General features: G+C 46.5%; 2 protein-coding genes across 10 annotated transcripts in view; one reads left to right on the top strand and one right to left on the bottom strand.

The window, feature by feature from the left end:
• The window catches only part of VCF1 (VCP nuclear cofactor family member 1), a 25390-nt gene extending 12258 nt beyond the window's left edge, over positions 1-13132 (top strand). For 2 of the 4 annotated variants that reach the window (XM_016932856.3, XM_016932858.3), the window contains exons 3-4: positions 7750-7812; positions 10734-13132. In XM_016932856.3, coding sequence (XP_016788345.2) covers positions 7750-7812; positions 10734-10967 — 297 coding nt within the window. In that variant the 3' untranslated portion in view covers positions 10968-13132. The remainder of the gene's footprint in view (positions 1-7749; positions 7813-10733) is intronic. The other 2 variants (XM_016932857.3, XM_009433185.4) reach the window with 1 other exon arrangement.
• Positions 11991-27868, bottom strand: COG1 (component of oligomeric golgi complex 1). Of its 6 annotated transcripts, none has more exons than XM_009433188.5 (15): positions 27111-27826; positions 23736-23980; positions 23406-23587; positions 23091-23261; positions 20474-20630; positions 19729-19939; positions 18605-19396; positions 17361-17507; positions 16714-16875; positions 14832-14959; positions 14236-14344; positions 13672-13781; positions 13241-13316; positions 12758-12795; positions 11991-12184 (listed from the first exon to the last, which is right to left on the bottom strand). In XM_009433188.5, the coding sequence occupies exons 1-14, from the start codon at positions 27423-27425 to the stop codon at positions 12778-12780; spliced, it is 2823 nt and encodes a 940-aa protein (XP_009431463.4). In that variant the 5' UTR covers positions 27426-27826; the 3' UTR covers positions 11991-12184; positions 12758-12777. The 6 variants fall into 6 exon arrangements, 5 of the variants coding, with proteins under 5 accessions (XP_009431463.4, XP_063655991.1, XP_003315750.5 ...); XM_063799921.1 differs by having other exon boundaries at positions 23736-24000; positions 27111-27538; XM_003315702.7 differs by lacking the exon at positions 12758-12795 and having other exon boundaries at positions 27111-27868.

Genomic DNA, 27868 nt, shown 5'->3' with positions numbered 1-27868 from the left:
CGCACCACCGCACTCCAGCCTGGGTGACAGAGCGAGTCTCCATCTCAAAATAAAAAACAAAAAAAAGAAGTGGCTTACCTAGGACAGCTTCAGCCCCTTTGTCTCTACTAGAAGGCAAAATTTTTGATGTTAATATTAAAATCCTAAGGGAATTTTTAGTGGGAATGCGGAAGTGTGAGAAATTAAAAAAGAATAGAACCAGGGGATCCATTTATCATAAAGTTAGGAGTCTATAAATTCATTTGTTTTAAACTGATAAGAATTAGCTGAGTGTTGGGTGATTTTTTAAAAAATAATGTGAATTCATATGACAGTAGGAGTATTTAGAATAATTTTTTTAAATGTTATTTTAAGCTCTTCATTCTTGCCCATTCTCATCTTTAATCCGTCTTAGAGTCGTAGTATTAATACATTCTAAGAGACAGACTGATTTGGCCGACTCTTTTCAGTGAAACTGTTAGGATTGTGTGTTTAGAACCCTGTAGCAAATTAACTCTGAAATTAAGTTTTTTTTTTTTTTTTTTTTTTTCTTTTTTTGGAGACAGGGTCTCACTCTGTCTCCCAGGCTAGAGTGTGGTGGTATGATCATGGCTTACTGCAGCCTTGACCTCCCCAGGCTCAGGTGATCCTCCCACCTCAGCCTCCTGAGTAACTGGGACTACAGGCGCGCACTGCCATGCCCAGCTTATTTTTATATTCTTCTTGTAGAGACAGGTTTTCACCATGTTGCCCAGGCTGATCTCGAACTCCTGGACTCACGCGATCCACCTGCCTCGGCCTTCCAAAGTGCTAGGATTATAGGCATGAGCCACCATGCCTGGCCTGAGATTAATTTCATTTTTTTTTCTTTTTTCTTTTTTTTTGGAGACAGAGTCTCGCTCTGTTGCCCAGGCTGGAGTGCAGTGGTGTGGTCTCCGCTCACTGCAAGCTCTGCCCCCCAGGTTCACACCATTCTCCTGCCTCAGCCTCCCAAGTAGCTGGAACTACAGGCGCCTGCCACCACACCCGGCTAATTTTTTTGTATTTTTAGTAGAGACGGGGTTCCACAGTGTTCGCCAGGATGGTCTCAATCTCCTGACCTGATCCACCCACCTCGGCCTCCAGAGGGCTGGGATTACAGGCATGAGCCACCGCGCCCAGCCGAGATTAATTTCTTAAAAGATCCATTCAAAAGGGAGGAACAGTGCTGTTAGTCTAATTTATAGAATACATTTACTTTGCTTACAGTTTAAGTCCTTGATATGTTTGTAAATACCTCAATTCACAGCATACTAAGCTACCCCAAGCAGTTTCGTCGTTTTTTTGTTTTTTTTTTTTTTTTTGAGACGGAGTTTTTCTCTTGTTGCCCAGGCTGGAGTGCTATGGCACAATCTTGGCTCACTGCAACCTCTGCCTCCCGGGTTCAAGCGATTCGCCTGCCTCAGCCTTCCGAGTAGCTGGGATTACAGGCAATGCACAACCACACCTGGCTAATTTTTTGTATTTTTTTTTTTGAGACGGAGTCTCGCTCTGCCATCCAGGCCGTAGTGCAGTGGCATGATCTCGGCTCACTGCAAGCTCCGCCTCCCAGGTTCATGCCATTCTCCTGCCTCAGCCTCCCAAGTAGCTGGGACTACAGGCACACGCCACCACGCCTGGCTAATTTTTTTGTATTTTTAGTAGAGACGGGGTTTCACCGTGTTAGCCAGGATGGTCTCGATATCCTGACCTCGTGATCCGCCCGCCTCGGCCTCCCAAAGTGGTGGGATTACAGGCATGAGCCACTGCGCCTGGCCATTTTTTGTATTTTTAGTAGAGACGGGGTTTCTCCATGTTGGTCAGGGTGGTCTCGAACTCCCGAGCCCAGGTGATCTGCCCACCTCAGCCTCCCAAAGTGCTCGGATTACAGGCGTGAGCCACCGCACCCAGCAGCAGTTTCTTATTGAAACAGAATGTTAAAATCTGTTATTAAGTACTGAAGATATACACATACACATCTTTTTCTACTGCTGGGCATTATTTTTTGGCCTGTTGAAATGGAAACAAAGTGAAGTGATACTAATAATACAGTATTTCCATTCAGAAGGAACTTTAAACACATTGTGTGGTCCAGTTTCACCTTATAAGGGTAACAAAGGTATAGAAAGGATGTTATTTATTCATGGAGACAGAAAAGTTAACACCTGCATTTTCTTTCCTTGCTTATTTATAAAGTGGTTTTAATTAACCCACTGAGTTCGTTTGGAATCTTGTCTCACCAATATTGGTAGATCTGAAGTCTTCTGAAATTATTGGACACTTTGGAAGCACAAAATTTTACATTAGATGCTCTGATAGACTTGGCTGGGATCATCTCTTGCATTTAATCCAGATTCTGTGGCAGCCTTAGAATGAAAATGAGCTTCATCATGACTCCAGAGATGGAGTATATACTGTGGGTAAGATTCCTCTTTTAAGGTTCACATTAATTGAAAGCACCATTGAAAGAGGGGATGGAGGTAAGGGGAAGCTGGGGCTTGACAGAAAATAAAATACTACATTGATCTTTTCTTTTCTTTTTGGAGGTAGAGTCTCGCTCTGTCGCCCAGGCTGGAGTGCAGTGGCGTGATCTCAGCTCACTGCAACCTCTGCCTCCTGGGTTCAAGCAATTCTCCTGCCTCAGCCTCTCAAATAGCTGGGACTCCAGGCGCACGCCTCCACGCCCGGCTAATTTTTTGTATTTTAGTAGAGACGTTTTCACCATGTTGCCCAGGCTGGTCTCAAACTCCTGAGCTCAGGCAATCCACCTGCCTCGGCCTCCCAAAGTGCTAGGATTACAGACATGAGCCACTGCGCCTGGCCTTTATTTTTTATTGTTTATTTTTGAGGCAGAGTCTCACTCTGTCGCCAGGCTGGAGTGCAATGGCACGATCTCAGCTCACTGCAACCTCCGCCTCCCAGATTCAAGTGATTCTCCTGCCTCAGCCTCCCGAGTAGCTGGGACTGCAGGTGCACGCCACCACGCCCAGCTAATTTTTGTATTGTTAGTAGAGACAGGGTTTCACCATGTTGGCCAGGATGGTCTCGATCTCTTGACCTCGTGATCCACCTGTCTGGGCCTCCAAAGTCCTGGGATTACAGGTATGAGCCACCACGCCTGGCCTTTTTTTTTTTTTTAAATTGAGACACAGTCTCACTCTGTCCCCCAGGCTAGAGTGCAGTGGCACATTCTCAGCTCACTGCAACATCTATCTCCTGGGTTCAAGCGATTCTCCTGCCTCAGCCTCCCGAATAGCTGTGATTACAGGTGCTTGCCATTATGGCTGGCTAATTTTTGTTTTGTTTTGTTTTGGTTTTTTGTATTTTTAGTAGAGATGAGGTTTCACCATGTTGGCCAGGCTGGTCTCGAACTCCTGGCCTCGAGTGATCCACCCGCCTTGGCCTCCCAAAGTGTTGAGATTACAGGCATGAGCCACTGCGCCCAGCCCTGCTTTTCAAATTAAGAAGAGAAAGCATTTGGTTTTAGATAATATACACATAGCTCTCTTTTTATGAAGTGGAATGGCTTAGTGATTAATATTTCTGTCTGAGGTGGGGGTGCTTTCTTAAGGTTATTAGTAGAAATGGTGTTTGGAGTTGTTTAGTTTCTGCCATGGGTATAAGTGAGTTGTCTCTTAAACTGACTTTGCACACTGGAAAAATAAAATTAAAGGCAGGCCTGGCTGAGAGACCAGAGCTTCTGTGCCCTTTGATGTATCATTTGAGCCCTTTGGACTAAGAAAATGAACTTCAACTTCCCCGTCCTCTGCTTCACAATTTAGTTACATCTAGCCCTTCTGCCAAAGAGAGTAGTGTGTCCTTCTGCCTTTTTGCTCTATATTCTCTCAAGACTCCTGAAAGCTTTTTCTAGTATTTCTCCCTTCTTTTCGGCTCTTCAGATTCCTTTTACCCACTGTTTCTTTCCCTGGCCTGCTAGTGGGCTCTTTTCCCCACTCACCTCCTCTCTGCCTTGTTTTCCCCTCAGCTTCCTGTGTGCCTTCTCCCTCTCCCTCCCGCCAGTCACCTTCAGTTGCCTGCAGCCACTGCTGGGACTTTCTCATCGGCCTTCCCTCCCTTACTCTCTGGATCCTGGCTTCCTCCTTGACTCTGTTCAAACTTTTTGCCCGGCTCACCAATGGTCTTTCCATTCAGCAAACAGTTCCCAAACACCTGCTGTCTGCCCAGCACTGTCCTGATGCTCAAGTACCCTATGTCTTCTTCCTCTCCTTCCGGAGTTCTTTCCGTCCCCCTCGGGGGTGGTGCGTGTTCTCCTTCCTTGTCATTTCCACAGTCCTCCTGGGCCTGCCTTCCTGCTTGTTGTATTAGGAAAGCTCCCAGTAGGGCTCTGCTTTCAGATCCTTAACCTCATTCATCTCCCACAGATTCCTAGGATCCCCACTCGTAAGTATAGACCTGAGCCAGTCTTCCATGCTCAGGACCCACCTGTTCCTGTAGCCCTCATGGCTCTTGATAATCTAGCCATCACCTCTTGTGCAGTTTCCCTCTCACTCACTCCTGTCAAGGGCCCACCGACACCACACCTTGCTTTTCTGAGTTTGCTCTTGTTCCCATTGGTCATACCCTGCCTGTGAAAATTCTTCCTTATCCTCCTGGGCCCAGCTGAGACACCATTCATGTTAAGGATCCTCTCCTAGTACTCAGTCAGCATCCATTGCTGGATTCCCATCACCACAGTAGCTGTGAACTGTTGTTACCAATGGGTATGGTGCCACCATTTTCTTGATTCAGCTCAGTAAATATTTACTGAATGCTTCAGCAGCCCTAGTGGAACGCCTTGTACATAGTAAGCACACAAACATTTCTTTGCCCAGTGGTTGGATGTGAGAACAAGCTGCACCCTCCTTTTGCCAGCATGGTGCTGAGGTGGGGCCCTGGCATTTACACTTTAAAAAGCCCCTAGTGGTCAGATGCAGTGGCTTACACTTGTAATCCTAGCACTTTGTGGGGCTGAGGCAGGAGGATATCTTGAGCCCAGGAGTTCAAGACCAGCCTGGGCAACATAGTGAGACCTCGTCTCTACAAAAAATAGCTGGGCATGGTGGCATGCGCCTGTAGTCCCAGCTGCTCAAGAGGCTGAGGCAGGAGGGTCGTTTAAGCATGGGAGGTCAAGGCTTCAGTGAGTTGTAATCATGCCACTGCTCCAGCCTGAGTGACAGAGCAAGACCTTGTTTCAAAAAATGAAATAAAAAGCCCATAGGTAATTCCAAAATAGATTGTATCATGGCAGTTCTCTTCTGGGTCTTACCCAGATGTCTGCAGTTATAAGGATACAGTGGTAGGTTTTATTATTACCGAAACTAACCTAGAATCCTTCACAGACAGGACTCTTTGTATATTGTTGAGAGAGATTCTTGGCCAGAGCCTTCATAAATTTATCTTGCTTGTGTTCACAGACCTGCAAGGGGTTTTTATTTCACAGATCACACACAGCTTTATTCTCTTTTGATTGTGTCATGAAAACAGCCTGGTCAGATGTCATGTCAGCACTAAGCCTAAATGGACAATTCAGAGAAAAGAAAATGAGCTTTGTAACCGTTGATTTGGTTAAACTGTTTGATGAGTCTGTAAGGAATCAGGATCATAAGAGTGGGATTCCTATTTGATGGTCCTTCTCAGTCCCAAAGTCTTTGGACCCTTGTTTCTCTTTTGGTAAAAGAATTTGCTGTCTTTTCGAGAACAAATGTGACAAGGTAAACACTTCTCTACTAAGATAGCAGTTTCCATTTCCAAAGCCGTGCATCATCAAGTATTGGCTTTTGCCCTCAAGCAATCTGATATTAAAAAGCTTCAACTAAATGAGGGAAATAGGATTTTTTCCTGTTTCAAGATTTTTACTTTAGGAGACAAAAATGTTTTACTTCTGTATATATCTTAAGGCACTAATACAGACTTCAAATTTAGTTTTATGCCTTTTGGGTTAAAAGTGAAGAATGGTCTTTCCTTTATCCCATAAAGCAGATGATTTTGGTGGCTGACAGTGTTAAGATCAACTACAGTAACTTCAAAAAATTTTTTGACCCTGTTCCATAGAAATGCTTTATTTTGTAACCCAGTACATACCAAATATATTTGTGAATAATTGAAAGAAAGCTTCACAGAACAATATCCTTATGTTGCACTCTGTTGTCCTTTTTTTTTTTTTTTTTTTTTTAAATGCTGGTTGTAACCCACCAATTTGATGCTGGTTTCACTCTCAATTTGAAAAATCCTGGTCCATCTATAGATTGTGTGACACTCCCTAAGCCTCCACAGTAGTGAGAAAACTGGTCTGAATTGTCAGAAAATAGAAACCAAAGCCTCAGTAGTTTAAAACTATCATTGGTCTGCTCAATGCAAGTTAATACAACTGAAGCAGCTTTAGAAGTTCTGAGGTAGTTAAGGTGAAACAATCTTCTCAAAATCATATTGGCAGTATCAATACTTTTCAGTCTCCATTTTGAAGTTAAATGTAATTGAAGACCTTACTTGGTTTCCTAGTAGCATTCTTTTTTTTTCTTTTGAGGCAGAGTCTCACTTTGTCACCCAGGCTGGAGTGCAGTGGTGCCATCTCGGCTCAGTACAACCTCTGCCTCCCAGGTTCAAGCGATTCTGCTGTCTCAGCCTCCTGAGAAGCTGGGACTACAGGGATGCGCCACCACGCCCGGCTAATTTTTGTATTTTTAGTAGAGACGCGGTTTCGCCATGTTGGCCAGGCTGGTCTCGAACTCCTGGCCTCAAGTGATCTTCCTGCCTCAGCCTCCCAAAGTGCTGGGATTACAGGTGTGAGCCACCATGCCTGGCCCATGGTAGCATTCTTTAGTTCACTTACTCATTATCAGTTTCTTCCTCAAAAGAAATGTTTTTTGATAGACACTTGAGAAAATAAATTTTAAAATAAAATGGAAGATCCAAATCGTAAATATTTTGTCATATATATCCTTCCAGATTGTTTTTGGTGTATATAAATATATGTATGAATACACTTGAGAAAAACATTTTAAGAATCAACTGATATACTATATACACTGCTTAGTATGAACTGAAATGATGTAAAAAATGATGCCAAAGACTTCGATGTTAGTATATGTATGTCTCTATGATCATTGCTAATGGCTGAATAGAATTTCATCATATATGTATATTAATGGATGTAATATAATTAAACCAATTCTCTATTAGACATTTAGGTTGTTTCCAATTTTTAGCCATTATAAACAAGGCCCAGTAAACACCTTTTTTTTTTTTCTTTTGAGACAGAGTCTTGCTTTGTTGCCAGGCTGGAGTGCAGTGGCGTGATCTCAGCTCACTGCAACCTCCGCCTCCCGGGTTCAAGTGATTCTCCTGCCTCAGCCTCCCAAGCAGCTGGGACTACAGGCACGCACCACCACGCCCAGCTAATTTTTGTATTTTTAGTAGAGACGGGGTTTCACCATGTTGGCCAGGAAGGTCTCGATCTCTTGACCTCATGATCTGCCCATCTCAGCCTCCCAAAATAGTGGCATTACAGGCGTGAACCACCGCACCCAGCCAAGATTTTTTAAATGAACTGGAAATTGCAAATCTACCTAACCCTAAAAAAAATAAAAAATAAAAAAAAGTTATGTACAGAAATCTTCGCTAATCTATTTAAAGAACTTTTGCCTTTTCTTAGAGTAGCATCACCCTTGTGCTATTATAGTACGAAATAGATATAATTTGAGATGAAAACTTGACTTACTAGAAACTGATTGTAGTTCTTGCCTTGATTTTCAGACAGTACCTGTAATGAGAAACAGTAAAGAAAACAGACTAAGAGGAAACAAAGCGTTCTGCGCGGTGGGTTTCTAATTGAGTGTAGTGACCTGTTTGTTAAATATTCATGATTCGCAAGGTGCAAGTGGCCATTCTACATTGTTATACTAGGTTAGGAGACGCCTTTGTAGAATACAATTTTTGTTTTTGACTTTGACTTCTTAAGCCTCTAAGTAAATACAGTTGCAGCTGCTGCAAATCCTGCTATCTGACTTCATCAGCCCGGCCCATTATCATCCTTTCATGAGGTTTTTATTTTTTTATTTTTTTATTCTAGAAAGAGGGGTTGTCCCCTGCTACCTGTAGGTATTGGGGTATGTGACCATAGCTCCAATGGCCTCGGCACCATCACAAGTCTTGGTTTGAGTCTTGTTAATGATGGCAGCTTTGTGAACATTGCTTGTTTTCATTGTTTCAGATAAGTTATCTATATGCATATTATTGGATGTAATTTTTGGTCAAAAAAGGGATAGAACTAGGATTTTAAGAATCACTTTAAAATATAAATGTGTAAACAGCATTTTGTTTATTTAATTTATACATTTTTATAATAAAAATACATAATAACCACATTGCAAAAAAGTTGAAGTGTAGAAAAAGTCAAGCAGCTATAATCTTTCCATCCTGATATAACTACTGTGATTTCGTTCTTTCTTTCCAGTCTTTATTTTTTTTGAGACAGTCTCATTCCGATTGCCTAGGCTGGAGTGTGGTGGTGCAATCTTGGCTCACTGCCACCTCGACGTCTGAGGTTCAAGTGATTCCCCCACCTCAGCTTCCTGAGTAGCTGGGACTATAGGCGCGAGCCACCACGCCCAGATAATTTTTTTGTTTTGTTTTGTTTTTGAGACGGAGTCTTACTCTGTCACTAGGCTGGAGGGCAGTGGCGTGATCTCGGCTCACTGCAACCTTCACCTCCCGGGTTCAAGCGATTCTCTTGCCTCAGCCTCCCTAGTAGCTGGGACCACAGGCACACACCACCATGCCCAGCTAATTTTTGTGTTTTTAGTGGAGATGGGGTTTCACCTTGTTGGCCAGGATGGTCTCGACCCTCTTGACCTCGTGATCCACCTGCCTCGGGCTCCCAAAGTGCTGGGATTACAGGCATGAGCCACCGCGCCTGGCCTTTTTTTTTTTTTTTTTTTTGAGATGAAGTCTTGCTCTTGTTGCCCAGGCTGGGTGCAATGGCGCGATCTCGGCTCACTGCAACCTCCGCCTCCCAGGTTCAAGCGATCTCCTGCCTCGGCCTCCCTAGTAGCTGGGATTACAGCCGCCTGCCACCATGCCCGGCTAATTTTTGTATTTTTAATTGATACGGGGTTTCACTATGTTGGCTAGGCTGGTCTCAAAACTCCTGAGGCATGAGCCACTGCACCCGGCCAATTTTTTTGTATTTTTAATGGAGATGGGGGTTTTGCCATGTTGGCCAGGCTGGGGTTTTGCCATGTTGGCCAGGTCTCGAACTCCTGCACTCAAGCAGTCCACCTGCCTCAGCCAACCAAAGTGCTAGGATTACAAGTGTGAGGCACTGCACCCGGCCTCCTGTCTTTTTTTTTTCTTATGTGTAGACTTTACCTAGTTGTAAGCAGACATTTCAGAACCAATGTCTTTGCCTAAGGGAACATAAATTTGGATGTATTAAAGGGCTAAGTTTTAAAAAACAATTATATGCTAGATATTAATTACTAGAATTCTTTCTCATGTGCTGAATACAATATTGTATTGCATTGTAAACACAGAAAGGTACTGCCAATTGAGTTATCAGGGTTGTCATTTATTAGAAATGCAATAGTAAAATTGTAAAATAAGGCTGGGCATGGTAGCTCATGCGTGTAATCTTTTCTGCCTGGCACTTTCAGAGGCCAAGGCAGGAGGATTGCTTGAGCTCAGGAGTTGGAGACCAGCCTGAGCAACATAGCGAGATCTTGACTCTACTAAAAAAAAAAAAAAAATTAACCAGGCATGGTGGCGTACGCTTGTAGTACAAGCTGCTTAGGAGGCTGAGGTGGAACAATTGCTTGAGCCCAGGAGATTGAGGCTGCAGTGAGCTTGATCCACTGCACTCCAGCCTGCGTAACAGAGTGAGACCTTGTCTCCAAAAAAAATGGTAAAATACCATAATTCTGAAATGGGTCCTTCGTGTCACCCTCCCCTTTGAGAGTCCTAGTGGTGGAAGGCGGGAATTTCTGAAAGTGACTTTTTTTTTTTTTTTTTTAAACATGAACTGCAGAATGAAAGTGACTCTTATCAGGGATCTCCGAGTAGCCTCTCCAAGATGACTAAAACACCAAGTCATGTTAGTTACATTAAAGAAAAAGTTAGGCACGCTCATGTACACACATGTACATATGAACTGCAATAATGCCAACATAAGATAACTTGACCAGAAGTCTATTAAAGTCCTTTCATGGTCTGTGTCCTGCAGTTACAGAATACCATTTTGTGTCTATGATGATCACAAAATTGGCATAGGTTTTTAGTTTTTATCTTCACTTATACCCAGAAGCCATCTTATTTGTCACCTTTTTTATACTCTGTCCCAATGACTCATACATCCCCTTGGAGGCTGAGAACTGCCTTCTTTGGTTGGAAATTATTGAAATGAATGGGAAAAGCAGGTATAGAATATGTGTAAAAGAATTAGGATATAGTTGAAAGGATTTGGAGTTAGGCAGCCCGTGCTTGAACCTGGACTGGACCCATCCTCCTAGAGCTGTGTATTAGGGACAATAAACCCTGCTCAGCCTGACAGGGTGGCTGTGAGGAGAGGATGAAACATTTTTGGAGAGCGTACTTTATCAATTCCAAAGCCCAGTATATGTCTTCATCCTCAAGCTGAACTGGAAAGGTACTCTTAATAGAGCGCTGTACATGAAACCACAGTAAAGCTCTTAAACAAAACAGCCTGATTGTGACCCTGTTTCTTTCTTCTTCCTTCCTTCCAGTCTTCAGGCAGTGACAGTGGTGGGAGCAGCAGCAGCAGCAGCATCAACAGCCCGGACAGGGCCAGCGGGCCGGAAGGCAGCTTGAGCCAGACCATGGCCGGATCCAGCCCTAACACGCCTCAGCCCGTGCCCGAGCAGTCCGCGCTGTGCCAAGGCCTCTACTTCCACATCAACCAGACCCTGAGGGAGGCCCACTTCCACAGCCTACAGCACCGAGGGCGGCCTCTGACATGATGTGCCGGCAGTTTCTTGCCTTCTGTGAAGGGACAGCGCTGTGCAGATTTGATATTTCAACTTAACAACTTGTTTTAAAAGAAAAATTGCACACGAAAAATGCCTGTTGGCTTTTCAGTCTATATTTGAAATAACAGGTTAACAGGCAGTTGTTTACTTGTGGTTTTGCTGCACTATTGCAATTTCAAAGGGGGCTTTGAAGCAATTTTTTATAGGATTCTTTTGAGGGAGGGTATCAAATCTATGTCAAGGTAGTGGTTTGAGGAAAACTCATTCTGTGTGTTGAATCCATAGTATGTCCCATTCAGACTGATTTCCAAATCTGTCAACTAGAAACTCTACTTTATGTAAAGGGCCTTTTAAAAATGCGGGATCTTCAATTTTTTTTATTCAATAAACTAGTAAAGAGTATCTAGTTTCCATGAAAAAACATAAGTTTTTTTCCAAAATATAGGAAGCTTGATTCAGTCTTGCACTGAAATTAACTGCCATACTACCTCTCAGTATGTAGGTGTTCTATTGAAAGTACTCTCTCCTGTGTAACAGGAGAACAATCAGATCCAATTCAGACTGTCAGTGAAGCACACTCCCTAATAATAGTTTCTACTCTTTGTTATATATTTGTATTTCCAGGGAGAATGTCTTTTAGATTCTTGTATACCCAGATAACTTCTGTGTCACTATTCCTCCAGAGTCTGCACCTCAGACTTTAGTAGGAAACACGGCACAGTTCTGCAAGTGAAGTAATATGTAATGACTTTTTGTCCTACAAACTTGGTCAGTCAGCAGCTTACATGATCTCATTGACAATTCCACCTTGTAGTGTCAACAATTAAGGTGTTGTTGAACACTGATAAAATGTAAGCTACCTGAACTGATGTCTAAAGCAACAAGTATTGTGACATTTTGGGACGAGGATTAACTTGATGCTTAAAGTAACCCCCAACAGTAACTAGGGGGCCACATTCCATCAGTGAAACTGGAAAGATTGGTGTGGCTGAGAATCAGATGAGCAGAGGCACCTTTAGAAGAAATAATGTGGTAGTATTTATTTAGGGAGAGACAGATGTGTTGCCATGTTACTTAGTCATACTAGAGAGCCAGCCAAGTTTGAATAATGAAGGTGCAGACGTGTTGTCTTCTTCACTGACAAGCTGTCTGAACAAGGAGCCAGGAACTGTCGGGTCACCAGCTGTGGAGCGTGCCGGGGGGACAACCTGCCATTGGATGTAGAGAAAAGTGCCTTAGAGTTGGCCTGAGCCCTCCTGCCCACTCGCCCTCCGCGCGACGCCACTGGGAGTCCACATGGCACACACAAGCGGAGCTGAGAAGCACGATGGCTCTAGTCAGAGGACTTTGCTGTCGGTCCAGATGTGAAGAGGACACGGAACAGCATGAGCCTTTGTGACAAAACTAGAATTTGGAAATGAGGACTGTCTTGGGAAAAGGGTAGACACAGGCACCTCTCTCCACAGCCTGCTAACCTAATGTGGGCAGAACTGAAAGATCACTGCAGTGGAAACTGTTCTGGAAGAGGCTGCAACATAGCCCATGCTTAGGGACTGGATGGTTTTTGCAAGAGCTTTTTTTTTTTTTAACTACCATCTCCCAACTTTTAAAGCCAGATACTTGACAAGGATTTTAGATCTTAATGGGTTCGATGGTAGGGAATACGGAAAGGATACACTGCTAATATTGTGTCTAACAATAAAGCAAACAACTCGATGCTGTAAGAAGACAAGCTGTTTGAGCTTTCAAACACACGTGCACACAGCACAATTCAGAAATACCCAGGAGGATTCCTGCAGGCTTAACAGTTGGCATCGTACTGAAATGAAACATGTATTAACAAGAAAATGTCAAACTTTTGGGGAAACAAATTTTCTGTTACTTCCCACCCAACTAAAAGGGAAGATAAAACCATCATCACCAGAACAAAACAGATTTTCTCCAAACAAGTACAATGATAGTGCCGGGTTGGCAGTTAACTCTTTCACCCTACTAAATTCAAGAGCTCATCTCCACCCTGTCCTGTATATTTTCTACATTTCTATTAAGAGGCTACTTGGTAGTGTCAGCGGGCATCTTTTACACCTTCTAGTAGCTCAAGCTAGTAAAACCTTGTACTTCTCTATTGCGCCGCCATTAAAAGCAGCATTAGTGCATTTTGTCATTCAGTTCTTTATCAGTTATTTAAAAGGGAGCTGATCATGGGTGGCTCGGTGGGAGGTGGGGACCCATCCACGGATGAGCCTCTTGCTCTTGGCACCAACCTGAGCTTTTGTTTCGATGTTTCTGGTTGATTTAGCCTTTCGAGTGCTTGTCATGCTCAGTGGGAGAAGTCCAAACCTCCAAAACAAGAGGAAAGAATTTAGTAGCACAAACAGGCAGCTCTGGGGCCCAGCAGAAGCTTTTTTTTTTTTTTTTTGAGACAGAGTCTCGTTCTGTCGCCCAGGCTGGACTGCAGTGGCGCAATCTCGGCTCACTGCAAGCTCCGCCTCCCGGGTTCACGCCATTCTTCTGCCTCAGCCTCCTGAATAGCTGGGACTATAGACACCTGCCACCAGGCCGGCTAATTTTTTGTATTTTTTTTTAGTAGATACAGGGTTTCACCGTGTTAGCCAGAATGGTCTCGATCTCCTGACGTGATCCGCCCACCTTGGCCTCCCGAAGTGCCCGGCAGAAGCCTCTTGGCAGCCTTTACCTGATCTGACTGGATGCCAGTGGCAGGATGTTATGGGGTTCTTGGGAGTTGAACGTACTGCTCCGGGGGGCGAGCTGATTCTCTGTACCAGTCACCAATCCAAACAGAACCTGGCAGACAAGAGGTGGAGCTCAATAAAATGCAGAGGTTTCATTGTGCAGGTAAAAGAAAGGCAAAAAAAAAAAAAGGTTAGTCACCCATCGCTACCGTTATTTCTAACCGTCATTTTGGGGAATGTTCTGAGTGCGTTTATGCTTCACGATTACTTTTTATCACTGCCCACAGGTCAGAATCTGAGAGGCAGGGAGTTTTTATTCCTCTTTCTGAGGCCTGGATAAAACTGTAATAATCCTTATTTACAACTTAAGGGGCCAAATCTTGGTTGCCTCAGTGTGTGAGATTTTATCTAATCCTCTTTCAGCCCTTATAACTACACTCGGCTATTTGTGTCTTATTCCCCTCCCTATGCTGCATCCTGGAGTATTACGTGCTTGAGCAGGTTAATTTTGTTATTTGAGCCTGTATCGCTTCGTTCGCACTAAGCATGTTTTTGATTTGACTCACAGAAGTTCGCTGCACCAGGCGATGAAGGTTGCTGTTGAGGTGTGGCGTGAAAACGTCCAGGTCAAATGGATCAATGAGGGCTTCCAGGTGGTCAGTCACTTTCTCAATTCTGAGAAAAGGATTAGGATCATTACTGTCCACATTTTTTAGGATCAAAAACAATCTTATGATATCCTACTGCTGTAGAAATCTTGGAGTTGGGTTTTATTCTACTTAGTTGCTGGCTTAGTACGTTTGTCACTGATGATAGTGCTTAAGTCACCCTCAAGAGTTCCAACCTGACATGATGTCTAAGTGAAGTCCACCCTTTCCCCCTGTTCTGTCTATAAGGAGGGCACTAAGGGCTCAAATGATACTCAGCAGCTGCTAGGCTGACTCAGAAGAGAGGGGAATAAGAGTCCACCTATTTCACTTGACCATTGCATTTATCCAGCAGGCGGCCATTATTTAACTTGCTGGTAATATGAGCACTTACTGTTCAAAACAAACACAATGAATGTGCAGTATAACAGGCTGACTCTGGTGGCTTCCCAGCAAAGGGACTATTTGCTTTTGGAAGAGACCGCCTTGACATAGCTCCCTAGAGGATACGACACCTGGAGTCTGGCTTGCTCCGGCCACTCTTCACCTCGTCACCCTTGGCCGTCAGAACAATGTTGAGGTAACGCAGATCATAAAGCAGCTGCAGCGCCCGGTTCTGGGTGACTGGAAATGCACCTTCTTTCTGCAAATGAATTCCCGGTCCCCACCCATGAAGAGAGAGGACTTGGTATGTAAGCGTAATAAACAGCTTCATGTTTTGGTTGAGTTTCAGCTTGCTATTTCAGAAGCAGATGGTTTTAATACTCATATGGCCAGTTTAATCTCAACAACAAAACAAATTTTGTTAGAAACTTGATCTTAAAATTAAAAACCTAACAGCAGGGAAGAGACCTGGCCCTTAAAAAAGGCCTCAGATGCTGTAAATGGTTGTTCTAAAGGGGAAAAAAAGGCTCCTTGCCTGAAGGAGAAGTGTTTTGAGGAAGCTCATTAGAGAAAACTTACTGAATTCTTTCCAAAATCAGGATTTGTTCCTTCTTGGGTTTTTTGTTTGTTTGTTTGTTTGTTTTGAGATAGAGTCTCGCCTTGTTGCCCAGGCTGGAGTGCAGTGACACAATCTGGGCTCACTGCAACCTCCACCTCCCAGGTTCAAGCGATTCTCCTGCCTCACCCTCCTGAGTAGCTGGGACTACAGATGTATGCCACCACACCCAGCTAATTTTTGTATTTTTAGTAGAGATGGGGTTTCACCATGTTGGTCAGGCTGGTCTCGAACTCCTGGCCTCAAGTGATCCACCCGCCTTGGCCTCCCAAAGTACTGGGATTACAGGTGTCAGCCATCGCACCTGACCATGTTCCTTCTTAAAAAATGTTACTGGCCAGGCGCGATGGCTCCTGCCCGTAGTCCCAGCACTTTGGGAGGCCGAAACAAGCGATTTGCTTGAACCCAGGAGTTTGAGACCAGCCTGGGCAAAATCGCAAAACTTGTCTCTACAAAAAATAACAAAAATTAGGTGTGCTGGCGCATGCCTTGTGGTCCCAACTATTCGGGAGGCTGAGGTGGGAGAATCTCCTGAGCCTGGGAGGTTGAGGTTGCAGTGAGCCGAGATGGTGCCACTGCACTCCAGCCTGAGTGACAGAGTGAGACTCTGTCTCAAAAAAAAAAAAAAAAAAAAAAAAAGTTACTAATGAAATGGGATTATACACCAAGGGCAGAACGCTTCCTAGACAGTGAAAGCAGTGTGAAGCGTTGGGAGACAAGAACTCCCCGTAAGTAAGCACCTCTGTGTGTCACACTTTGTGGCAGGCAACTGTTCTCTAACTCCCCACAGTCACCCCTGAGGTAGGTGTGCTGTGGCTGGGGCCGGGGGCTGTCTGCCTTTTACAAGTGAGGAAACCACTGAGCGGTTTATCTACAGGATCACATTTGGCCCTAAGGAAACAGAGGTTAATGATTTGCCCGGAGCTCCCAGTGAACAAGTGGCAGCACTGAGGTTAGAAGCCAGGTCTTTTATTTTGAAGCTCTGATCCTTTTCATTGTTTTTTGATTTTTTGTTTTGTCTTTTTAAGAGACAGGGTCTTGCTTTGTCGCCCAGGCTGGAGTGCAGTGGTGAGATGATAGCTGCTCACTGCAGCCGTGAACTCCCAAGCTGAAGCCATCCTCCCACCTCAGCCTCCCAAAGTTCTGGGTCTTGGTGTTTCCATCCGTGCTGAGCTGCCTTCTTAGCGAAGATCTGCTGACCCTTTAGAATGAGTGTAAGTAAACTCACAGCGCTGGGTGCTACTCCTAAGATAGAGCATTTTTACAGGACCCGATGCCTGGGCTGGGTGATCCTTAACAGTTTGAGTCTTTGATGTGAACTGCTCAAACCCAAGACAATGCTAAGGTTTTCTTTTGTTTAATTTGTGTTTTTAATGGGCAAACATTCAGACACCTACCTTAATCTGTTTTTCTTCGGAGAGTTTCTCATAGGCAGCTACTACTTGAACCATACAGCTTTTCAGCATCTCCTGTAATGTCACCTTTGGCAAGGCATGGCCTCCAACCCGATTAATTTCCTGGCATAAACTAAACAGGAAGGACTGTACATACCAGGACGGCTAAAAGAACAAAGAAATGTCACATTGCCAACTTGCACCAATTAAATGACACACAGTGAAAGTGAATCCACTTAATCTTACAAGGCCTATGTGCCAGGACTTTGACCCCTCTCAGCAACGCTTCTTACAGGCAGACTATTCAGCAGACACAAGGCCCCTGGTTAAGTGCAATTTGCTGTTACTGCCTCCACGGTCTGAGGCTGACCTAGAAGAGGTGCCTGTGTTTTATGCTGCTGATTTCACGGCAAGTAAGTGGTTCCCTAATTAGCACAGAGCCTATGCTACAAAAGGAAAGAATGGTTAACTGACTTCTTGAATGGTCTGCCATTTACTTAGCCCTACATCTACTATGCCCCCACAGTAGAAAGTTACAGATGTTACTTTCAGCTATTCCTCAGAAGTTGTATGTTGAATGATTTTCTAAAATCTTTCTTCTTTTCCACGGAGCAGTTTATTCCCTTTTTCAGCCCGTGGTCCCTGCTCACCTGTGCAGGGAGTCGGATCTTGGATGTGACACTGCTGCCAGACTCTGCCTCCTCCTGAATTTCTAGTTCATCCCAGCTGGTGGCTGTGGCCAGAACTGAGCCAGCATCATCTAGAAGTAATGACTGGGTGAATCCATGAATCAAAACCTGGTAATAAAAGGCAGATATCCATACAAGCCACTCAGATCCTCTGTAGAGTTTCTTTAAAACAATCTGTGTAATCCTGAGAACAGCTCAAGCTGCTGAAGTTGTAGGTACAGTGATGGTATCAGTCCTCTTTTGGCTAATTATCAATGATATCAGCCATGGGAATTTTGTTGCTAACTACCCTATAAATGTCAAATACCACTTCTTTTTTTTGAGACAGGGTCTTGCTCTTCTCCCAGGCTGATTGCAGTGGCACAATCACAGCTCACTGCAGCCTCGACCTCCTAGGCTCAGGCAATGCTCTTGCCTCAGCTTCCCAAGTAACTGGGACTACAGGCGTGCACCATCACATCCGAATAATTTCTGTACTTTTTGTAGATAGGGGGTTTCATCATGTTGCCCAGGCTGGTCTTGAATTCCTGGGTTCACACAATCCAACCATCTCAGCCTCCCAAAGTGCTAGGATTACAGGCATGAGCCGCCATGCCTGGCCCAAATACCACCTCTTAAGGTACAAGTGGAGGCTACTGGGAATATGATATTTAGGTTAAAGAGAGGAAATCCAGGCAGAAAGTCTTTCATTCTCATCTGATGCAAGGAAAAAATGCAGCTTTTCTGTCTACTGAATCTAAGCTAAAAATGAATGAAAAAGTTTTTTTGAGACGGAGTCTCGCCCTGTTGCCCAGGCTAGAGTGCAGTGGTGCGATCTCGGCTCACTGCAAGCTCTGCCTCCCGGGTTCACACCATTCTCCTGCCTCAGCCTTCCGAGTAGCTGGGACTACAGGCGCCCACCACCATGCCCGGCTAATTTTTTGTATTTTTTTAGTAGAGACGGGGTTTCACCATGTTAGCCAGGAAGGTCTCGATCTCCTGACCTCGCGATCTGCCCATCTTGGCCTCCCAAAGTGCGGGGATTACAGGCATGAGCCACCGCGCCCAGCCAAAAAAGTTTTTACTGAACTTTCTGGCAGAGATAAAGTTAACCGTATGAAATCAGAATTGTTTTGCCTTTACTGCTGAAGGAACTGATTGAGATTGGCAAGACTGGAATATGACAGAAGTGAGACAAGACAGGGATAAGAAATTACATCACTCACTTTCACAACTGCACTGCTCCAGACCTGGTAGCCCATCACGCTCTGCTGGAGGAGTACTTCTTTAACCTCTTGCCACTTGGCCTGTGTAGGAATGATTTCCTGAGTTTTCACCTTTCCCTGTTTTCTCAGAGCCCTAAACTCCCTTGCTGGTTTCTCTGAGCTCTCTGATTTTCCCAGGATGCACTGCTTCAGATGGGGGCACAGCTCTCCCAGGGACTGGCAGAGTCTGGCCATGAAAAGAACTGAGTGCAGCTTGGCACTGTTGAGGGCATCCTGTTGCCCTTGCACACCTTCTTCAATGCTCTGTAGCTCTGCCCGGATGCAGTCCACGATGTGCTTGATGCATGCCACGGACTGAGTCCGCAGCATCTCCTGCACGGTCCCCGCATCTGCGTATCTGTCAAAGGCAGAACTCTTGGCCTGTGTGGGAGAAACGTCCTTGGGCAGTGATGAGTCATCAGAGGGGAGGTAAGCCAGGAGGTCATCTAGTTTAACCTTCAGCTTAGAATCCAGGGCAGAACAGAAGTTCTGTACACAAGGGCTGATGGCTTGTGCTTTCATGGAGAGGCCGCTACTGGCAAACTGACCCCGGTTTGCCACGCTGACCCAGGCCGCATCGGAAGGCAGGTCATTAGGACTCTCAGACCAGAGGAAGAGCGACATGTTGTACTCAAAGTGGATGTGCTTATTTGAAGGGGAGTTGCTGGTGCTGCTTTCAAGTTCCTGCAAAGCTGAAACCAAGAGCTCCTTGGAGCTACTGGAGATGGAGTCAAAGCCTTCTTTTGTCAGAGTCTAAAAGAGAATGAGAGAAGAGTTCTAATCACAGTTCCTTTAAGGACGTTTCAAAACAAAAGTACCAAATGGTAATTTATCCTAGCATTCAGAAGGTTCACCATCTTCAGAAAGATGGCATGGTGTTGGCAGAGAATAAAGCCATTATTGATGAACATGGGCCCATTCCCGATCAAGTGATAGAGGCCTGGTGTATTTTCAGCTCTAGACTCTGGATCTGTTACTAAGCAGGAAAAGAATATACTTGGGAAGTGACAGAAGTCTCCCAAGACAGTCAAAATACCACTAGGATTGGCCATAAAACAGGTAGACCATGTGACTGTCCAGCTCACCTGTAATCGGTCAAGGAACAGTTGCTGCATCATATCTTCCCAGAACAAGAGCGGCTTCTCCAGAAGCCGCCGACATAGCACATCCCAGCTGTGATTGGTGGACTCATTGGTAAGTAACTCCCACATGGCGTCCCGGATTCCCGCGAGACCCTTCATGCTCTTCACGTACATGAGCAGGTTGGTGATCCCATTTTTAATGTCTTCATTACACCTGCAACAGAATCATGTTCTTTGGGCTCCATCAGAGGCATGGTGTTCACATCTTTATTAAGAAAAACATCAGAATCCCATTTGACAATCTCTTATCTGAGTTCCAGTAGATAAATATCTATGTGTCTCAGTGTTGATAGATCTGTAGCAACACAGAGCGTTTTGGCTGGGTTGGGGCATGCAGTCTGTTGCCCACACCAGGCCTACCCTCGCTTCCCCGAGGATATACGCAAGTCTGGACCCTGTGGAATGGCTTAAAAAAACAATGCATTAAGTAAAAACAGGAGTTGTAGAACTCTCACATAAAGAGAATTTAAAACTCCCACATAACCTTTTGAAAGACAAATTCCTTCTTGGTTCTCCCACAGCGGGTGCTGAATGACCTCAAAGGTAGCAATGGGTCACAGAGTGAGCGGCTGGCTGATGGGCAGCACGCCATCCAGGACAGGCTTTCTGCACATGCCTTGTAATGCCCCGTACAAGGCTGCATGGGTGGCTCCTGCCAGCTGCAGGGAAGCTCTTTCTGGCTACTTACATGTGGATCCATTTCTGCAGCGTGTCTTTCAGGTATTCCTGACTGATGGGATGTGCAAGGGTTCGGAGTGTTGGCTGGAACTCGACGATGGATGCTGGCAGGTGTTTAAACCAGCTGCAGAGTTTCATCTCTTCCTGCAGGACACCAGTGCCCTTTCCTAAAGAGAAGGCCAAGTGAGAAGCCATCTAGGCCATCCTTTGAAGTGCATATTAAAACAGGGAGTTAGGCCAGGCCAGCTTGGGCAACACAGTGAAACCTCACCTCTACAAAAAAGAAACAATTAGCCAGGCGTCATGGTGCACACCTGTAGTTGCAGCTACTTGGGAGGCTGAGGTAGGAGGATCATTGGAGCCCAGGAGGTCGAGGCTGCAGTGACCCATGATCATGCCACTACACTCAAGCCTGGGCAACAAGGTGAGACCCTGTCTCCAAAAAAATAAATAAATAAAAGATGGACTTAGAAGGAATTTCCAAAACTTATCAAGTTTTCCTTTGGAAGGTCAAACTGGACTTCTGAAATACAAGGAAAGAGAAAGTACAGGACACGTGTGCGGTCCCATCAGGGAGTGTGGCAGCCGCCCCACAACTCTGGTCATTCTGTTGGTTGAGAAGAATGGCAAAGATCAGGAGGAAACAAAAACGGGGATCAAAAGAGTAGAAAGAAGAAATGAGTGCTGTGCAGTCCTGGGGGTTTTCAAAGTAGAACTTAAGTTGTCAAAAAAGTAAAAGGTAATGGCTTCCCTTTCCTCTCAATCCTCCTACCTCCCTCGAAGATGGAAGGAAAGAATCGATGACTGCTTATCCTGATTAACTGAGTTGTTCATAGCTCTTCAGAGGTGACCTGTCAAGAAGGGGACAGGCCTGCACTGTGCAACTCTGGGAGGCCCCGTTCACTGTGTTCTGAGCATAAGGCACCCTCCGGAGTTTGAAACCCAGGGCCCTCCCGAGGCCCCTTGTACTGCTTTCTAAAGCCATGACAAGTCAGCCAGTATCCACCCTTCCTGAGTGGGATGAGGTACTAAATGTAGGTACCTTGAGGGAAAGCGAAGCATAAGGAGGTGGAGTTGAAAGATAAAGTGAGCCAAGATGAGGCAACATTAAGCACCTCTCTCTGGAAACAGCCACGTGGCCACCACCGCACTCTTCTGTTTCCTTTCTACCTTTGGCTGTATCTCCTTTGTCAATTTTGCTGACACCTCCATTTGACCTTGGATTTCTGGAGTTCCATAAGGCAGAGTCCTCTGTCATCTCCTTACTGGTGATGTCATCCATTCCCACAGCTTGAAATAACAGCCACATGCAGATGTACAACAGTGTGTCTCCAACTAGACCTCCCAGCGATCTGTTCTGGGCCCTCAGGCACCTGCCTGCTTCACAGTCCCATTCCAAGGCCTCAGGCATCGCCAATGCAACGTTTTCTCTCTTTTGTTTTTTTTAAGACAGGTTCTCGCTCTGTCACCCAGGCAGGAATGCAGTGGCACAGTCACTGCTCACTTCAGCCTCAACCTCCCTGGCTCAAACGATCCTTCTGCTTCAACCTCCCAGATAGCAGGGACCACAGGGGCATGCCACCACACACAGCAAATGTTTATCTTTTGTAGAGATGGGGTCTCACTATGCTGCCCAGGCTGATCTCAAACTCCTGGACTGCCTCAGCTTCCAAAGTGCTGGGGTTACAGATGTGAGCCACAGCACTGGGCCATTTCAAAGTGAACCCATCATCAGCCACTTCAAACCAGCTCTATTTCTACTTAACTTGGTCACCTCCCTTCTCACATCCTTACAGCCAATCTGTCACCAAATCCTCTCCTCCTAAACAGACGTCCGAACATTGCAATTAGCTTCGTCTCTATTGTTCCTTCGTAACCCAAGCTCCCAGCGGCTGACACCTGGATCGTGGCAACAGCCTCCTAAGTGAGCTCTTGGCATCCATTCTAGCCCCAAGGGGATCTATTGCCACCTAAAAGCCAAATTCATTTATTTCATTTCAGTTGCGATAAATGCTACCACATAAAAGTACAGGATGCACGGGCACATATAACAGAGGGTCCACACCAAGGCTGGAAGGTCCCAGGAGGCTTCCATTGTTCTTTGGATAAAGTCTAAATTCCCTAGCCTCGCTCACAAGGCTGGGCATTATCTGGCCCCTGGCCCCACTGCTCAAGCAGCTCTCCCCCTCACCCAATGCCTCACTGGCTGTCTTACAGTTTCTTCTTGCCTCAGGATCTTTGCACATCCTCTTCCCTTTGCCTGAAAGCCTGTTGCTTGCCTTCTTCATCTAAGTGACTCCCACTCAACCTTCAGCTTTCAGGTTAAAGGCTTCTCCAGGGAAGCCTTCTCTGACCTTGGTGAGTTACTTCCATTCAATGTTCCCAAGGCAACTTGTACTAAGCCTTTCTAGCAATGACCAATATAGACGCTAAATGGATATTCGCATATTTGTGAGTCTGATACCTGCTTCTACCACTCAACTGTGGCCTCGATGAAGGAAGGGCCTCTATTTGTCCAGTTCACTGCTCCATCCCCAGAGCCTAGCATGGTGGCTGGCACATGGTAGACGCTGAGCAAATTATCAGTTGAGTGAACCAGAATTTAAAAAGCTTGGCTAAGAGCTCACCGGCAGGATGCTGGCCTGTGATGGTCTCCAGAGTAGAGAAGAGCAAGCCACATGGCAGGGCTGGATCTGGCAGCAGTCCTTCTGGCAAAGTGTAGAAAAGGGCATGAGCTTGCTTCAGAGTGGTGGCCAGCAACTCCACTAATGAGCAAATCTGAGCCTTGATACCAGCACCTAAAAGAAGAAACCATCCTCTTTGAAACAATTACCTTTCCCAAAGTGAAAGACAGAGGACGCTCTGGAGGCTTCAGTCTCCCGCAGCTCAGCCTTCTCCATCCCATATTTAAGGACCAAATGTTGGCCAGAAGCCACACCCACCATGGTGTGGCTGGTTGAGAAGTTTCTGAATAGTTGCCTTTCTGGCCAGCAGGAAGTCTGTGAGGGCTTGGCGAGGAGAACTCTCTTCTAAGAGCATTATAGAGCACAGGGCCTCGGCCACAGCTTGGTCAGACACAGCTTGGCATTTGAGCAACATCTTGCTTTCATGCAGAATAGTTGACCTAGAAAAATGATGACAAAGGTCACCAGGGTATTTTTCACATCTTGGGTAAAGAGCTTTGGTAGATCAGGAAAGAAGACAAACGCCATAAACCCGTAATGTGAAGCCTGGCCACCACCAGAGCAGCTCTTTGCGCTGGATCCACTTACCGGAAGTGGCTGGCAGCTGCCACCTGCCGGATGAGTATAGGAAACCGGGAGAGGACGGGACTGTATCGGGAACTAGAAGAATCCAGCTGGAGCAGGCTGTGGAGGTGGCAGCAGAGCAGGTAGAGCTGTGTGGCGTGGAGACACTGAGAGGCTTCCATCGAGCTCCAGATCTTCTCCGGAATTTCTAAGAGTAGCTTGATCTGGGCAGCCATGCTGTAGAACTTCTCCTGGGATGGCTGCTGTGGCTGCAGGGGAAGGCACAGAACTAAACCAGAAGAACGAACAAAAGCAATCTCAGTGTTCTGTAGGCTTGGGAAGAAATCTGGGGGTATTTAAGGATACAAAACTTCTATTAAGCTGGGTTCAGTACAACTCAGCAAGTCATCAAAGCCCAGTGTAGAAGAGTTGCCAGAGTCAGGAGTGTTGTAAAATCCCATGGTTTTTCCTACACACGCATGTATTTTTGCTCAGCCCCACGAAGAGGCAAACTTTCGTCTCCCACCAGGCCCCACCTCCAACATTGGAATTATAATTCAACATGAGATGTGGGCAAGACACAAATCCAAACCACAGCAAATGGATCAGTGCCTCATAAAAGGGCTGGAGGCAACTTTTAGGTTCTTCTACCTTCCCCCACGTGAGGATACAGCAAGAAGGCCCTCACCAGACATCAAAGGCCAGTGCCTTAATCTTGGACTTCCCAGACCCACAACTGTGAAAAATACACTTGTATTATAAATTGCCCAATCTCAGGTATTTTGTTATGGCAGCACAAATGGACTAAGAAACCTAAATTCCAAATCTCATCATGCCCTTAAGATCCCTCCTTACTAAGAACAACCCAAGCCTAAACTGACTTCCTTCAGAACTCCTAGGGTAAATATACACAATTATTTTGGGAATCAAACATCCCGGGTTCCAGTGATTCTCTTGCCTCAGTCTCCTGAGTAGCTGGGATTGCAGGTGCGTGTCGCCACGCCTGGCTAATTTTTGTATTTTTAGTAGAGACAGGGTTTTACCATGTTGGCCAGGCTGGTCTGAAACTCCTGACCTCAAGTGATCCACCGCCTCAGCCTCCCAAAGTGCTGGGATTACAGGCCTGAGCCACCGCGCCCAGCCTTTTTTTTTTTTTGCGGGGGGGGACAGCATCTCACTTTGTTGCCCAGGCTGGGGTGCAGTGGTGCGATCATGGCTCACTGCAGCCTTGACCTCTTGGGCTCAAGAGATCTTCCCACTTCAGCCTTCCAAGTAGCTGGGACCACAGGCATGTGCCACCATGCCCGCTCATTTCTTGGTATTTTTTGTAGAGATGGTGTTTCACCATGTTGCCCAGGTTGGTTTCAAACTCCTGTGATCAAGCAATCCACCTGCCTTGGCCTCCCAAAGTGCTGGCATGAGCCACAGTGCCTGACCTGTTATTCTAAAATTTTTTACATTTTTTTCTTGTCAAGTTTCCATGGATTTATTTCCTCGACCAGATTGTAAGCTCCTTCAGAGCAGGAATTGGGGGACTTCTGTTTCTTTGTAATGTGAACGAAGAAGACACTCAAATTTTTGTGGGGTTAACCGAGAATAAACCAGATATAACAACTATGAAAATCAATACATTTCTAAAATCAGGCATAATTCAAGTTAGCGTTTTAATAAACCCTGAAGCATGACTCAGTTACAGCAAAGGCTGGCCACCTAAGGGGACACGTGTACTAAATGTTAGCTTTGGGAGGGATGAGGTCACTCATTTCAAAAATACGCAAACTTATTTGCAACTTCCTATAGTTTTATTGTGTCAGTCCAGTCTACTGACCAGGATTTCTGTAAAGCTCAAATAGCATGAAAAAGTTCCAAACTGGAGTTAGACTGTACTTTTCAATTTTTTCTTCTATGTCCCAGTAAGTTCTCCCAGGCTGTTAAAAACAACTCCCTGTTTACCTTTTTCACCCTTCATGCCCTTTCACTTCGTTCCTTGCTAGGTCTATATTCTTTAAGGGGCCGTGCGCGGTGGCTCTCGCGCCTGTAATCCCATCACTTTGGGAGGCCAAGGCAGGCAGATCACATGAGGTCAGGTGTTGGAGACCAGCCGGGCCAACATGGTGAAACCCCGTCTCTACTGAAAGTACAAAAATTAGTCGGGCATGGTGGCAGGTGCCTGTAATCCCAGCTACGCGGGTGGCTGAGGCAGGAGAATCGCTTGAACCCAGGAGGCGGAGGTTGCAGTGAGCCGAGATCGCGCCACTGCACTCCAGCCTGGGTGACAGAGCGAGATCCTGTCTCAAAAAATAAATAAATAAAAATTCTTTTTTTTTTTTTTTTTTTTGAGACAGAGTCGCTCTGTGGCCCAGGCTGGAGTGCAGTGGCGTGATCTCGGCTCACTGCAAGCTCCGCCTCCCAGGTTCATGCCATTCTCCTGCCTCAGCCTCCCAAGTAGCTGGGACTACAGGCGCCGGCCACCACGCCTGGCTAATTTTGTGTATTTTTAGTAGAGACGGGGTTTCACCGTGTTAGCCAGGATGGTCTGGATCTCCTGACCTCGTGATCCACCCGCCTCGGCCTCCCAAAGTGCTGGGATTACAGGCGTGAGCCACCGCACCCGGCCAATAAAAATTCTTTAGGAACGCAAGCTGCAGCTCCAATATGAGGATGTGTTTGTTTACCTCCCATCCTTCCTCATTGTGTCTAATCAATAGCGTTTGGTGGGAAGAACACGGGATAAGGATAACCTGAATGAAAAAAGCCTTAGTTCTGAAAATGAAAATGTTCAGCTATTAAAAGGTAAGGGCTTGGCCGGCTGTGGTGGCTCATGACTGTAATCCCAGCACTTTGGGAGACCCTGTCACATACATACAAAAGGTTAAGGGCTTGACAGCTGGTACTACCCTCAACAGCTCCCAAAGGGTAGAACAGCTATTTGGGGTTGTGGAAGTTATTCTTGGGGAGGGATAAGGGGAAGGTTGGGATGAGGAAGAAATGACTTGGAGTGCAGGTGTCAACATAGGGGAGAAACCTGAGGAAAAACAATGTCAGGACATGTTATATAGGTGAGCGTTGAACTGCCAAGACAGAAACTCCTGGCGTTTTCCGCTAAAATTGAAAGGAGCCCAGTGAGGTGTAGGAATCAAGGCCCGGAAGTCGGGGGAAAGCGCCTGAAGAAACTGTTGAATGGCATTTCCAGAACGGATCAGCAGCCGTATCTGTGCAAGGAAGGCTGGCACTGTCCCCTGAGGGGGGCCCAAAGGGTGAGGGCCGGATAGGCTCCTGGCTAAGGAAGGTGAGGACTCGCGGGGTCTGGGACTGACAGGCGGGGGGCGGGGTTGACCTGCAAGGCCAGGGGCTCCGGGACCCGCCTGCGGGTCGCAGGGTGGGGGCACGGGGACTGACCTGCTGGGCCCGCGGTGGCCGGGGCGCGGCCGAGCCGGCCTGGCGGAGGCGGGCGCAGTACTGGTCGGTGGCCTTCACGGCGTCCACTAGCCCCACGGCGCAGCGGCGCATCTGGCCGATGGTGTCGGCCGCCTCGATCAGGTCGCGGTACCGTTCGCCCACCATCTGCCGCAGCTCCTCCTTCTTGTGCTCGATCTCGGCCCGAACCTGGCGCTCCAGCCCGCGGATCTCCTCCGCTCCATGCGTCTCGAAAAGAGCCGCAGGGTCGCGCAGATCCAGCCGCTTCAGCGAGGGTGAGGTTGCCGCGGTGGCCATGGTGCACTCGTCAGCCCCCGGCGATCCACCTACGCCCTTTTAGTCCCGCCCCTCCGCCATCTTTGTTGGGGGCGGAAGCGCTTCCGCCCCGCCGGGGGCCATGTTTGTTACCCGAGGGGGCGGGCGCGAGGGGGCGGGCGCGAGGGGGCGGGCGCGAGGGGGCGGGCGCGAGGGGGCGGGCGCGAGGGGGCGGGCGCGAGGGGGCGGGCGCGAGGGGGCGGGCGCGAGGGGGCGGGCGCGGTCCTGCGCGGGGTTTTCTTAAACGGAGCCGACTGGGAAGTGAGGTCGCCAGAGAGGTGAGGTCGCCAGGTTGGCTGCGAAACTATGGCTGAAGTCTTCCCTTTCCCTTAGGAGCAGAGCTTCTCTGTGGAGTTAGGTGTCGGGATCGGGCCCCGCGGGCTGACGGCGTTGGCGCAGGCGCAGCCGCCGCTCTCCGCGCGCCT

This window comes from Pan troglodytes, chromosome 19 (assembly GCF_028858775.2).
Source record: "Pan troglodytes isolate AG18354 chromosome 19, NHGRI_mPanTro3-v2.0_pri, whole genome shotgun sequence".
Lineage (NCBI taxonomy): Eukaryota > Metazoa > Chordata > Mammalia > Primates > Hominidae > Pan > Pan troglodytes.
This window is presented reverse-complemented; position numbering and strand designations above follow the sequence as displayed.